The sequence below is a fragment of the Oncorhynchus kisutch genome, linkage group LG2 (genome assembly GCF_002021735.2).
Source record: "Oncorhynchus kisutch isolate 150728-3 linkage group LG2, Okis_V2, whole genome shotgun sequence".
Taxonomy (NCBI): domain Eukaryota; kingdom Metazoa; phylum Chordata; class Actinopteri; order Salmoniformes; family Salmonidae; genus Oncorhynchus; species Oncorhynchus kisutch.
This window is the reverse complement of record NC_034175.2, coordinates 47,853,364-47,867,387: the sequence shown is the minus strand read 5'-3', so window position 1 is coordinate 47,867,387 and position 14,024 is coordinate 47,853,364. Positions and strand designations below refer to the sequence as shown.

Genomic DNA, 14,024 nt, shown 5'->3' with positions numbered 1-14,024 from the left:
CTATAAACAGCTAGTTTGTGGCCAAATTATGTAAGCCGCTAATGCTAATCTCACATTAGGTGGTGCCCACTTATGAGAATAATTGTTATATTTCCATGATTCCAACAGTTTCCAACAGCTTAAGTGTTTTGATCTAAATCACAAGTCAAATTGCAATATTTAGTTAAAATAAGGTCTAGATTTTTTGCCCATCCGTACAGCCCTAAGTGGCAGTGTGGTCTGAAATGAGTGCATGAAATTGATAATGCTGAAAAACATTTTTGGTTGAAGTTTAATGAACAGTATAAAACTATCAGAATAGAAAGCCCCATTTTGAAATTACTTAGAATGTATGTGTTGCCACCCTAGGGACAAGCGCTACTCATAAAGCAAATGTCCAACTTTTATTATTCAAAAACATAAAATACTGTAAAAAATGTGAGAAATATTGTAATATGATATTTTGGTCCTATCGCCAGCCCTAATCTGAATCCATTTCCAACCCCAGCTTGCTTTGCAATGCATTCAGTTAATTAGTATGAGTGAATATTCTCCAATTACAGCGGCGAAAGGAACTACCTTATTTGCCAGGGGTGTGTTGTGTAGTGCACCGGGTGGATTTTATCTTCCAGAGGTATTTTGTTAACCAATCTATTCAAGCTGAAGGGCTGGGAATTGCCAGATACTCACAATACGATATCACAATTCTTAGGTGCCAAAACGATGTGTTGAGATTCTATATGTATTAAGATTTGATATTACAAACATATTGCTCACTATATGTCGGCTACAGAAAGACGAGAGAGCATGAGGAAATAGTATCAAAAATATCAATATAATATTGCCAAAAATAATATTGCGGTATGTAACTCAATTTCTTCCAATCACTGGTGAAGTATGAAATTCTGAGGGCACCAGCACCTGTGTGCCTAGATTTTTCCATCACCACCGCACCATGCTGTGAGCGTGTGTGCCTGTTTGTGCGTAAGTATAGCTTGTGTGTGTACTTGTGTAGCCTGTTGGTGTGTATGCAAATAGCCCTGTGAGCTTGTCACAGTTCGCCCAACCAGACCTGCTCTAGCACTCAAGAGCGATGACCACTATATCCCTCCACCTCCACTTATAGTCATCCACCCAGAGGTGACAGTGAAACTTTGCAGCTCAATGGTGTGATGCTTAAAAAAACAGGCTATTTGACCAATTTAGTTAATTATACCTTATGTCATTATTTCTCTGAAATAATTGTTTGTCCGCACAGGTTTGAGGGGTGCAGTTTTCTTCCAACTACAGAGTAAAGTCTAATGGGTTGGATATACAGGAGTAGCCTCTTCTCTCTTTCAGCAGAATTTATCTTTCAAGATAATTTAAGCCATAGCCAAATTATATTTTTACTACAGTTTAGGGAAGGTGTGTGCACTTGCAGTTTCAATCATATCAGGAGCTATCATCAAATATGAATATTGTCAGGGACACCCAGGGACATGTTTTAATCTAGGACTCGAGCCTGCCAGGGATAATGCAACAAGGTTTCAGGGAAATGCTTGCAAACACTTACATTTTTTTTTTACTAACTTTCCCTCTCCCTCCAATTGTCTCAAACTTTCTCATCTGCTTCTTACTGAGGCATTCAAAGCGTCTGTTATTGCCAAACAGCATCACTTTGGGCTCAACTCCCCACGTCGTTGCAGTATAATGTCAACACATTTAATGAACACAGACTCCTGATGGTTGCTTGACAGGGATCTGTAGTATATTATTGGGGGAGGGTAGTATATTATTGGGGGAGGATGGAGGAAGTAAGCATTCAGTCCCTGCTAGATCTGTATAATTCTGAAGGTTTGAGAATCACATTTGTTTACAGTAGAGGCAGGGTGCCGCACTCATGTGCAGTAATTGTTTATTAGGTGTCGGTGTGTTTGCCCCGGGGGGGTTGTGAGGACCCCACGTAGATCAATGGCAGAGGGGTAAGAAAGGATTTCGCTGCCTGTGCCCTATCCTTGAGAGAAATGCTATTGTTTATTTTAATACCATCTAGATTTTAAGTAGTTGTTTAGTAGGTATGTAAAGGTTCACCAAACCCACGGTTCAGTAGTATTGTTGTTTTGGGGTAACTGTTCGGTTTTGGTACTGTAGTTAATTTTTGTTTATTTCAGAAAATACAAAGTGTTGGTATTCCTGATTCCATATATGAATCATATAATGCCTGATGAGAGCACAATCAGGAATACCAACACTTTCTATTTTCTGAAATGAATACACGATTACTCTAACATTAAAACACAGTGCATTATGTGTATGAAATCAATATGTAAAAATGGCTCAGACATTATATAGGCCTGCCATGTTTTCTTACAAAGAGAAAAACATGCGAACCAATGTCTGTAGCAGGTTACTTCTAATTTAACACTCCGAGGTAATGTGATGGGCTATCTCTGTAGCCCTTGAGCTCCTTCCATCTGTTGTCATTGCAACACAGGGTGCATTGGCCAGTTCATTAACAACTTTTGCTTTAGCTTGCTTATATAGAGCTGGTACTAACCGTTTTCTCAAATGGGTTGGAAAGGGCAAATTTAATAACGTAGCTAAAACACTTTTACGAGGTGCTGAAATCCGTTACCCTTCTCAACCACTGAGAATGGGCGCATATCCCCAGCTATTAACATAACTATCGCTCTTGTTATTTATTTGGCCTGGTCAGAATCCCCTGCAAACGGCTGCTTGAATGCAGACGTGTGGGAGAGTTTTTTTTCTTCGCCTTACGGTCTTGCTTGACTGGTAGGAATACTCAAATCGAATTTTATTTGTCAACTTTTTGGTCTTTTAATTTTTAAAAACCTTTTATTTAACTAGTCAAGTCTGTTAAGAACAAATTCTTATTTTCAATGATGGCCTAGGAATAGTGGGTTAACTGCCTTGTTCATGGGCAGAACAGATTTTTTTTTACCTTGTCAGATTAAATCTTGCAACCTTTCGGTTACTAGTCCAACGCTCTAACCACTAGGCTATCTGCCGCCACATGCGCCGAATACAACAGAAATGCTTACTTACAAGCCCTTAACTTCTTAGGGCTGCAATCCCGTTAACGGAATGATATGACAACAGCCAGTGAAAGTGCAGGGCGCCAAATTCAAAACAACAGAAATCTCATAATTAAAATTCCTCAAACATACATGTATTTTATACCGTTTTAAAGGTAATCTTGTTGTTAATCCCACCACAGTGTCCGATTTCAAATGGGCTTTACAGCGAAAGCACCACAAACAATTATGTTAGGTCACCACCAAGCCACAAAAAAAACCACCAAAGAGAGGAGTCACAAAAAGCAGAAACAGAGATAAAATTAATCACTAACCTTTGATGATCTTCATCAGATGACACTCATAGGACTTCATGTTACACAATACATGTATGTTTTATTTGATAAAGTTCAAATTTATATAAAAAAATCTGAGTTTACATTGGCGCGTTACGTTCACTAGTTCCAGAAACATCCAGTGATTTTGCATAGCCACATCGATTCAACAGAAATACTCATCATAAATGTAGATGATAATACAAGTTATACACATGGAATTATAGATATACCTCTCCTTAATGCAACCGCTGTGTCAGATTTTTTTTAAACTTGACGGAAGAAGTAAACCATGCAATAATCTGAGACGGCGCTCAGAAAATAAATAACATTTTCTGCCACGTCGGAGTCAACAGAAACCAGAAATCACATTATAAATATTCCCTTACCTTTGATGATCTTCATCAGTATGCACTCCCAGGAATCCTAGTTCCACAGTAAATGCTTGATATGTTCAATAATGTCCATTATTTATGTCCAAGTCGCTACGTTTGTTAGCGCGTTAGGTACACGTATCCAAACGCTCGTGCAGGTCCAGCCGAACGTCGGTCAAAAACTTCAAAAAGTTATATTACGGGTCGAATAAATATTTCAAACTAAGTATAGAATCAATCTTTAGGGTGTTGTTATCATAAATCTTCAATAAAGTTCCAACCGGACAATTCCTTTGTCTAGAGAAGCAATGAAACGCAGGTCGATATCATGTGGAATGCGCCTGACCAGGAAATGGCTCTCTGGCAGTAACCTGACTCATTCAGCTCTTATTCAGGCCCACAACACAGTAGATGCCTCATTCAAGTTTCTAAAGACGGTTGACATCTAGTGGAAGCCCTAGAAAGTGCAACTTCATCCATATCCCAATTTTGAATTCAATAGGGCCTGGGTTGAAAATCGACCAACCTCAGATTTCTCACTTCCTGTTTGGATTTCTTCTCAGGTTTTTGCCTGCCATATGAGTTATGTTATACTCACATACATCATTCAAACCGTTTTAGAAACTTCAGAGTGTTTTCTATCCAATACTAATAATAAAATGCATATATCAGCAACTGAGACTGAGGAGCAGGCCGTTTACTCTGGGCACCTTTCATCCAAGCTACTCAATACTGCCCCTGCAGCCATAAGAAGTTTTAGCCAATGCAGTTTTAAGAAAATGGTTAAAGAACAGCAGTAAATATCAATAGCGGGGCTATATACAGGGCGTACCGGTACAGAGTCAATGTGCGGGGGCACCGATGTTGAGGTAATTGAGGTACAATGTACACGTGGGTGATGTTGGTGTAAATGTGTCAACATGTTTGGGGTGTTGGCAGCTGCGTAGGCTATTCTCATTGAGAAGTGGCAACATACCCACTCTTTCCATTGCCGTTGCGGTCTATTGTGAAGCCAAAATGTTCCCTAACTGGAGATTTAAACGTTGGAGAATCGTCCTGGTTTATCGACCCCACCCCTTGCCATCGTACAGAACTATACTGAACAGGAATATAACCGCAATAGCCAACAATTTCAATGATTTTACTGCGTTACAGTTCATATAAGGAAATAAGTCCATTTTAAATTAATTAATTAGGCCCTAATCTTTGGATTTCACATGACTGGGCAGGGGCGCAGCCATGGGTTAGCCTGAGCATCTGTATGTTGTCCTATTTTGTTGATTAGGCCAAGCATTCCTTGATAAACAATTCTTCATCACTAATGCATCAAATATTTTTTCTTGTCGTAACTATCTCTTTAGAAACACGTTTTGTTCACTAAAAGACTTGCAGAAGAGACGGGTCAAAACCTTTATTCAAATGAGATGTTTCTCCCCCTTAATTGACTGCTACGGTCAATCAATCAAATACACCTAGACAGTAGAATTCTCTCAAGCTTTCTTTACATCGCACTACCTCTTTACACTATTCCTCTGTAAGGCATATACTGTGGTCCAACATACCCCCACCTTTCCCACACACTCACTCCTACACAAACACCTACACACACACTCTGGTTGGGTTGTGATTTTATTGCGGGGGGGGTTGGTTATGAAGTGGGAGGGATGGGTGGGGTAGGTAAACATCCCATGGCTCCTCTCAATGCCGTGGGCTCGGGCTGTATCGCTAATAAAGAGCTCAATTTAGCCAGTGACGTGCCGCGAGCTCAGCCGAGCCACCTGAGTGGCTGAGCCCGGCTCTGACATCATACAGCCCAGTCGTTGATTTGGCTCTGTCTCCGAGGCTTCGGAGTGAGAGTCACAACCCAACCATGGGCTCTGGCACTTAGGCAGCCCGGCACAGACAGAGCGAGATAGCACTGCAAAGAGAGGAAGAAAGGAAGAAAGAAGGGGGCTGTCTCGGGGACAATTCTCTGAGCAGCAACTTTCACAGCCAATGCAGCCTCTGGTACTATGGAAACTAAACCCCTGACCAATGGAAATAATGGTGGCTACAATGTGGCAGGTGAGTGATATGTGCTGTGCACGCTCCGCTCGAGAGGTGCAAGTACCTACCAGAACAATGTCCAATATATGAGCACCCTGTGTAAGTGGGTCTTGTCTTTGTACATAGAGAAATAAACCTGAGACTGTTTGAGCGTGGCTGTAGTATTCAGCAATTTGCAGTGAGAGAGCAGAGTTTGCCGGGGAAATGCTGCGGCTTTTCTAGAAGTTCACAAGCTTTGCGTTCGAAAAAGGAGGAATATGATTAGCTGTCTGGAGCTTTGTGAGTTTTTTGCACCAAGGTTGTATTTGGCCATAGTCCCATTAACTTCCCCTTTGAAAATATTGTTATTTGCGCTGCTGCGACGTTGTTTCTTTCCCAAAGGGCTTTTTCCCTTAGGATGGAGAGGGGGAAGGAAGCGGTGCGCTTGAACCCCTGCTGAGATCTTTTGATGTGTGCTGAATAGCACCACGACACTCGGACCCAAGCTGCTCAGTCCCTCTCTAAAACCTTACTCGCTGTGCCATGCTTGGACCAGGAGGGAAATGCATGCAACAGTAAGACAGTCTCCATCTCTCTCCTTCAATGGCGTTGTCAATTTGTGACACGGTGGCTTTTTTCACACCGGAAAAGTTGTCTAATGGGGCGCGGAATATGCAGATCTTTTGCAACTCTGAATATTATTACATTGTCTGGTAGGAGTGCGCTTACTATTTTTCTTCTTCTAATTTTTGCAATTCTACTAGTAAGTGCTCAATCAGCTCATAAGCCATTTAGAAGTGTAGAGGTTTGCTGTTTCTGTCTTGTGCCTCTGTCAGCATTTTTATGCTCATTTCTGTGTCTCCAGGTGTGTTTGTTTCCTCAATCGTCCTCTGGCTGGCTGATGAATTGGTTATTATCCCTGTCATAGATTATTCTATAGCGTTACGTGCTTGGCTTTATTTGCTAATAGTTCACTGGTAATTGCGCCTATTCCATTTCCCCATATGATACCTTAGGGGACTGTTAGCAAATTATTTTTCTGCTAAGTGTGTGCGAACTGTGTCGTAATTGGTAGAGTGGGGCCACTTGTATTTAGTTTCCCCTGAATACTATGCATCTAATTTCTGTTAAATGGGGCAATCAGAGTTCTGGTAAAGTGGGACAAGGTTACGATGGGAATGGAGTCCGTCAGACCACAACTGGCAACGCACACCTAACGGCTACTCTGAATCAGCCATTCTCATCAATTCCCCTCCAGTCTTCAACTCATATCCTTTTATCTCTACTAATCGGACATCTAATGAAGGGGACAAGTGAAGGATTCTAATTTGATGCCTAGCCCAAATGTCACTTGCCATCAGTGAGCTTTGGCTCCCATCACAGTCCCAGACGGCCGGAGCGAGGCGACAAGGGTCGTTTTCAGAGTCTGGCTAATGATTCAGTTCAGTCTCCTCCAGCCTCACTCTAAGAGGGGGTTGAAATTAATAACATAACGGGACCCAATGCTACTGCAAGCCACAATGCCCCAGAGATGCACTCCAGATATGGCGTTTAACATTGCCCAGAAACCTGGCGTAATTGCATTATGATTGGGGCAAAAGGCAGGGGAATATCTGGCTCATGAAGGCAATTAAGTGGTGTAATTGCTATATGCATGTAGCCGAGGAGAGAGCGTAGCCCGGCGCACTGCGCTCTAACCTCCGCAGGAAGTCCTCATTAGTGAAAAGTAGCGCTCCTTTGTGTGCTGAGTGTCGGCTGCTGCCGTCCAGCAAAGGAAAGAACTGCACCAAGATTTTGATCCTTATCCATCCCTCCTTCCCTTATGTTTCATTCATTCTTTCTCCTCTTTCTCCCCCGTTGGTAATTGAAAGGAAGCTAGAGGTAGCCTCACCTCTGACGGCAGCCCTGAAGTCACCTGGCCCATCTATTAGGAAACTCACACAGCAGGTGAGAGATTCACCATGTCTCCTCTCTCTGCTGGATGAGATGATGGATAGTGGATATTGTGATTTGCTATTGAAGTCATTAGTGTAGCTCGATGTACTGTGAATTAGAGCTGGGACGATCAATCAAAATGTATCATTACCGACCATTTATCGAGGACATTTTTACTGATATTAATAAGAACGATAAGTAGCCTTTACTAGAGTAATGTGAAGTTTGAAATAAAATAAGTCTGCTAAAATGGGCTATTGCTAACGGGACAATGATAGACACATTTAAAGTAGTAGTAGTAGTTTTAAGGGTACTATAATAAAAAGTAATTGGTGCACATTAATGTTAAACGTATCGTTCAATGTATCGTTATCGTGGTAATTTCATTGCATTTATGGTGATATGGATTTTTGTCCATATTGCCCCCGCACTACTGGGAATTCTCCCATCTCATTTTCATAGCCCTGGCTCGGATATAGATATAGACTTCTTTATTCCTGCATTCAATAAAAAAAAGGTTTGGCCGGCAAGACTCTGCTTTTGATCACGGCTTTGTGTTTAAGCAGATGGAAATGAACAGCACCACTGGGGTCTGAGAGTTGAACCTCCCGCCTCGGGGGCATTTAAAAAAAATCTCCCCTAACTCAGAGAGCGTCATTTTGAGCCTTCTGAGTGTTGAATGCACCGGAATCTTAGAGTCTGTCAATGGAACGGTGTACTCCTTGGTGCAGTTCCAAACTGAAGCCAGGGAATTCCATATTTCAGATGGTGCTGTATGTAAGGGAAGGGGGCACGGTGGGAGTAAAAAGGGGCAGTTACGGATTTGGTATCACTATGGTATTTTTCTTTTAATTTTGTGTTTTAAATGTGTGTGTGTGTGTAGTTAAGGCACAGTTGTGTCAGGCTTCAGAGCACCCCCCCCCCCCCCCCCCTGCAATTTATATTCCGTTCTGACGTCAGCCAACTGTCAATCATCCGTAAATATAATTGGCTATGAAAAAATTGTTCACCCAGTGCTGATGGGGATTATTAATAAGGACGCCATCCCCCTGTGTGTGGGTGGTAAAAAAGAGAGAGAAAAAAAGAGAAACTCTCTCCAGGTCTATGTGCTTAAAAGATAACAAAGGTTGAAAGGAAGGAATTTAATTAAAGTTTTCATCTCCCTCAGTTCTTATTTCAATATCACAAAGTATTCTAATCTTGCAGAATTATATAAATTTACTATTTTATTCTTGACCCCAAAAAACTTTCTTTGTTGCATTGTCATAAATGCTTTCCCCACAGATAAAGGGTAAAATTATTTTTGGTGAGTCACATGCTTTCATAAGAAGGAAATATTGTTTACCTAGTTTATATTCTGGAAAATAAAATGGTATGTTCATGGTTAGTTAACACATGATTGGACTGTCACAGACAGATCAGTCCATTTGTCTCTGTGGTTTATTACGGTGTCAACTTGCAGATCGACCGTAGCGGACTGCTCCCGCTTTCCTCTCCTCCTGCCCATGTTCGTGCCATGCTTCCTCACTATTTAAGTCTATAGGACACCTCCCTGCATGGGTCCCAAATGGCACCCTATTCCCTATATTAGTGCACTACTTTGGACAGGCCCTGGTCAGAAGTAGTGCCCTATACAGGAGTAAGGTGCCATTTGGGATGCTACCCTGCCTCTTGTTTTGTACACAGCAGGGATGAGGAAGCAGCAAACAGCTTATTTATCCAGCCTGACAAAATCAATACCTTTTCCACTCTTAGCTGTCACTCGTTGACACCAACATAGATCTCATTTGTATCTCCAACATCCATTCGCCGACTGGATGACCGATCGGAAAGAGAGCGGCACGCACAAACACACGTTACAATTACTCGCCACTTCCAACCTTATTTGTACTCTTAGTTTTCCCTCTGCTCACTGGTCAGCCACAGTTGGTTGAGCAGCTCGATGTAAATCCTTAACCACCTAAGCATTCCTCGAGTCAACTGTGAGGAGAAGAGATGGCCGGTGCTGTCTCTGTCTGGCTCCAGCTAGCCTCTCGGTTAGAACACCCTGGCCAATTAGTGTGAAATGTGGACTCAGCCCCCCCCATTGAAGAGGTAAGAAGGAAAAGTAACAAAATACAAGCCCCTGGAGGAAGATCCATGAAGCTCCATGAATTGGACCTTTTGCGTCTCCAATGGGGGGGAAATAATGCCCTTTGCCTCTTTAATATTGTCCATCTGTCATCCACAAAAGCATTTGTGTGAACCAAGTCACCTTGTGAGGTGAACGAGCATCTGCCGTAGAAATTATGCACTCATAAATTCACAAGAAAACACAAACCACAAGCATATGGACAAACACCGAAAATTCTACGGAACGTCCAGTCAGTGCTCCGGCTGAGACCAGAAGTCCCAGAAGAGTCATGTGACTACAAGGCTCAACATCCAGGGTCAAGAAAGACCTGCTTCTTAGATGTTCCACTGCACGCACCACAAACTTGTTTAATGGAGGTTGATCCTCATGGGGCCTCAGTCAGGCAGCACTGGTCCTCCCACTAGAAGAGACGGTACTGTACTCTCCTCTCTACCACCAGCCAACCCCTTCTCTCAGCCCGGGGGAGCCTCCATCTGTGGCCACTCCAGAGCAGGGGCGTGGGAGGGAAAAGGTTGGCCAGGCATGGGCGTCCTTGCTCTCCTGACGCTGGATGTGCTGCGGAAAAAACGGGAGGGGGTGGGGTGGTGAACTACTGAGCTCTCATGAATTCCAGAACTGCTCTTGTCTGGTCGCATTAAAAGCATAATTGTCCTTGAGTGTGAGTCCGCCTAGAGAAGAGGTGGGAAAATATGCAGAGTGTCTCGTTCAGCCCCTCGCCGACGTCTGGTCCCTGTGACCCCCCCCCCCCCCCCCCCCCCCCCACAGCGCAGCTTGCGTAGTTAAGATGTGGAGGGCTTATGGCAGGCTGTCACTCCCAAAAAGCACAGGGCAAGGCAGCCCAGACAGCAGGAGGCCTGGGGAAAGAGACTGAGCAGAGGGACTTGTGACAGACACCACACGCCCTGTTGACAGAGACAGGAGGCTGCCGCACACCGACAGACAGGGGTGGGTGTGTGTGTGTGTTGACAAGCATTTGTGTGACCGTAAGTGTGTGTGTGAGACACTAAAAGCCAACCAGACACGCGCACACACCTGTCCTCTCTACTGACAGCCCCCCACCAGCCCTGGGCTACAGATCTCATGAATCCCAATCAGGCGAGGCCATCGGAGGATTAAATAATGCAGCAGCCTCTGCTTCAGCTCTGCGCCACCTCCATTAGCCTGATAAATGTGCTACGTTGTCAGTCAGGTACACAGCAAGTGTTTGCTTAGCTGTACCCTGCCATTCTCAAGTCAACACGTCCCAATGATCTCAGGCCTCTATTTGGACTGGTATTTCCACTGCTGAATTCTGCTAAAAATGTGAATTGAGAAGCACCAACAGAGTCATCCTGGCCAGTGTAGAGCAGATCAGATAACTGTTCAGTAAACTGGACTGAAGAGAGAGACTAGATTTAGGATGAACTAGCTACCATGACGCCATGCTTCTTGGTGCCCATGGCAACCTCTACGAGGTGACACAGTGCCTGGTTACCTCCGTAGGGCTAAGAGGTGAGTTGGAGCCATTGTTAACTGGATTATGGAGCGAGCTGGAAATCCACTTGACCTCCTGGCCAACCCCTCTGACTGGGACTTCCTCCACACAGCTTCTTAACCCAGAAGAGAGCAGAGTTTAGCGGGGTTAGAGCGTGGCGGAGCTCTGAGGGAGCTGAGAGATGGAAACGTTAGCTCTCTGTGACAGCCTCTTGCACTGCAGTTTGGCCTCCAACCACAGGAGAGTAAAGAATCAGAGAAGCAACAAATACACATCTTCTCAGCTAGACAGTGGCCGTTCGGTCAGCCAAATAGAGTTGATTCAAAATTATTGTTTTAGTATCACTCCTACTCTGTGAGTGTGTATGCAACTGATAACTTCAACACCCTGTTCTACAAATATGTTAAAGATGAGTTTACATTTAAATACATAAATCACCAGTGAACACACATACTAACAAACCATTCTCTCTCTTCCTCCCTCCACCTGTCTCTCTCCCCAGGTCACTGAGGGGCATGAGAGCCTTGTTGGAGGCCAGCGCTGTTGCTTGCCGGACCCAGTGCTGGTGACGGGGACATGGGCCTCTTCCTCAGGGCTTCCAGCACGACCCAGCTCCACACAAGCCAGAGCCTCAGCCACCAACTGGTCCAGCACCACCCAGACACCAACGGCAGCAGCACGCAGAGGGACCCCGTCTCAGTGGGTCTCGCCCTTCTCTTCGGCGCTACCACTGACCTGCAGGCCAAGCACCGCAGCCGGTAAATACACACACACACACACACACAATCAGAGATCACTCGCATCACAGACATTACAGCCTCTGCAGTAATAGTCACAGCCCATGTCTCAGGACAAAGCATTAAAAAGGCAGTCCATTTCAGACTAGAGATGGCAGACTGGATAGGCAGGGTAGAGCGGGCAGTGACAGCCAGAGAGACTGGGTGGGAGAGAATAGGATGCCAGTGTGGTGACAGGTTGCCAGATAGGAGATAACGCAGGGAGATTGCTTCTCCCGTTTTCACGATAAGGAAGATCGGGATCCCTGGAGGCCTCAGTGCTGCTTGCTACAGCGTCTACAGGCCCGCATATGGGAGTGTCACCACCACCGTGTCTTTTCTCCCTGCGAGGCAGGCAGCCTGGCAGGCAGAGCAGTCACAGCTCGCTGCACCATCTGGCCATGCTGACGTCCGCCCTGGCACCAGACACGCACTGTCAGGCAGGACCACGGTGTGAGTAGAGGAGCGTCATACACACAGGAGTAGAGCACATCTCACCCTCTAAAGTGTTAATGGAAGCGCTTCAGAAGCCACTGATTCTCATTAGCACCTTTGAGCTGGCTGGGCTCTCCTGAGGGCCAGGTGCTGCTCACACTCTCAGGGACACGGTTTTCATCAATTTAGATCGAGGGAGGGTGGTAGGGAAAGGGGGAGAGGTTAAGAGTTTAAAATGATGCATTATTACACAGTTGGCTATAATATTGGGTGATTTGTCATTGAGGAAACTTCATTGATCTGTTAGTACAAATAGCTGCTGCTGAAACAGTAGCCTCGGGGAGGACAGGCAGTGGCTGAGGCTGACCGAAACAACCGTGTCGTGTGTTGTCCATCTCTTTCTGCACTCTAGGTCTCGAGCTCTTGGTAGACGAAGCTCCAAGTAGCCTTCTCTAATGAGGATGTCTGATACTGTCACTGTAAAGGAGACTAGCGCCACTATGAGAGGTGTGGAGACGGAGGAGAGCCACCATGCCAGTGCCACACCGACACCAGCGGGGGGAGAAGAACCAAGCCCGACCAAGACAAACGGCAGGGAGCAGGCAGAGACCCCGCCACAGGTCAAAGCTCAAACCCAGCTCCAACCCGAGATTCAACCAGAGAGCTGCTGCCAAGACAAGAACGGAACTCAGGTAAATCTCATCACAGAGCAGGGTTGTATCTTACCACCTGGGCCCCACACCGTCCCATACCAGTCAGATTTTTTTTTTTTACCAATGCCTGCAACCCCCCCACAAAATCAACCATCCCTACCCACACAATTTCCGTATCAAAGTATGGCATGTCCGTTGACGGGGTTGGGTTATGTACCAGAGGACTACACTAAATGTATATGCAGCGAGAAATGGTAGGGGACTAGTGAGACAGACGTGTGAGGGTTGGGGGTATCGGTGGGCTTTGTAATGGTTAGCAGAGCGGGGAGAAATAATTGCTTTCTGATACAGCACAGGCTCAGGGGCCCTGGGGAGTCCCTGGCAAAGCACAACCAATCAATTGTCAGATAATTGAGTTGTGAGAACCCGCAGAAGCGGTGTACCACAAAACCACTACTCAGTTATCATACGCTTGAAGGTTAACCTTGTGGAGGTTTTATATGGCAGGCGGCCTATATCGTTTTTTCTCTCCCATCCTCTGACAGGTAGTGCGTGAAAGATTTGAACAGCTAGGCTAGTCTCCTTTCATGCTGTAACATTTCCCTCATGCTATCCCCCTTTCTGAAAAGCCTTGACCCTTTTCATATCTCAGCACCACCAGTCTTCTCTCAACCTGGCTCAATGTGTATAGGTGGTTATATATGGTATTACAGCAGTGAGAGGAGAGCTGCGTTTGAAATGGCACCCTATTTACTATATAGTGCACTATTTTCGATTAGGGCCTATAGGGCTCTGGTCAAAAGTAGTGCACTTTATATGGAAAATATTGCCACTTCAGTTATATCTTAGCCTGGCTGCCCCCCCTTGTAAAGGTGGTTGTATAGTAC

General features: G+C 44.8%; 1 protein-coding gene across 1 annotated transcript in view; it reads left to right on the top strand.

The window, feature by feature from the left end:
* The first annotated feature begins 5,551 nt into the window (after positions 1–5,551).
* LOC109867481 (R3H domain-containing protein 1-like) overlaps positions 5,552–14,024 on the top strand; it is a 34,899-nt gene continuing 26,426 nt past the window's right edge. The window contains 3 exon segments of the mRNA XM_031796202.1: positions 5,552–5,769; positions 11,776–12,031; positions 12,970–13,176. Of these exon segments, the coding sequence (XP_031652062.1) occupies positions 12,985–13,176 (192 nt within the window). The 5' untranslated portion in view covers positions 5,552–5,769; positions 11,776–12,031; positions 12,970–12,984.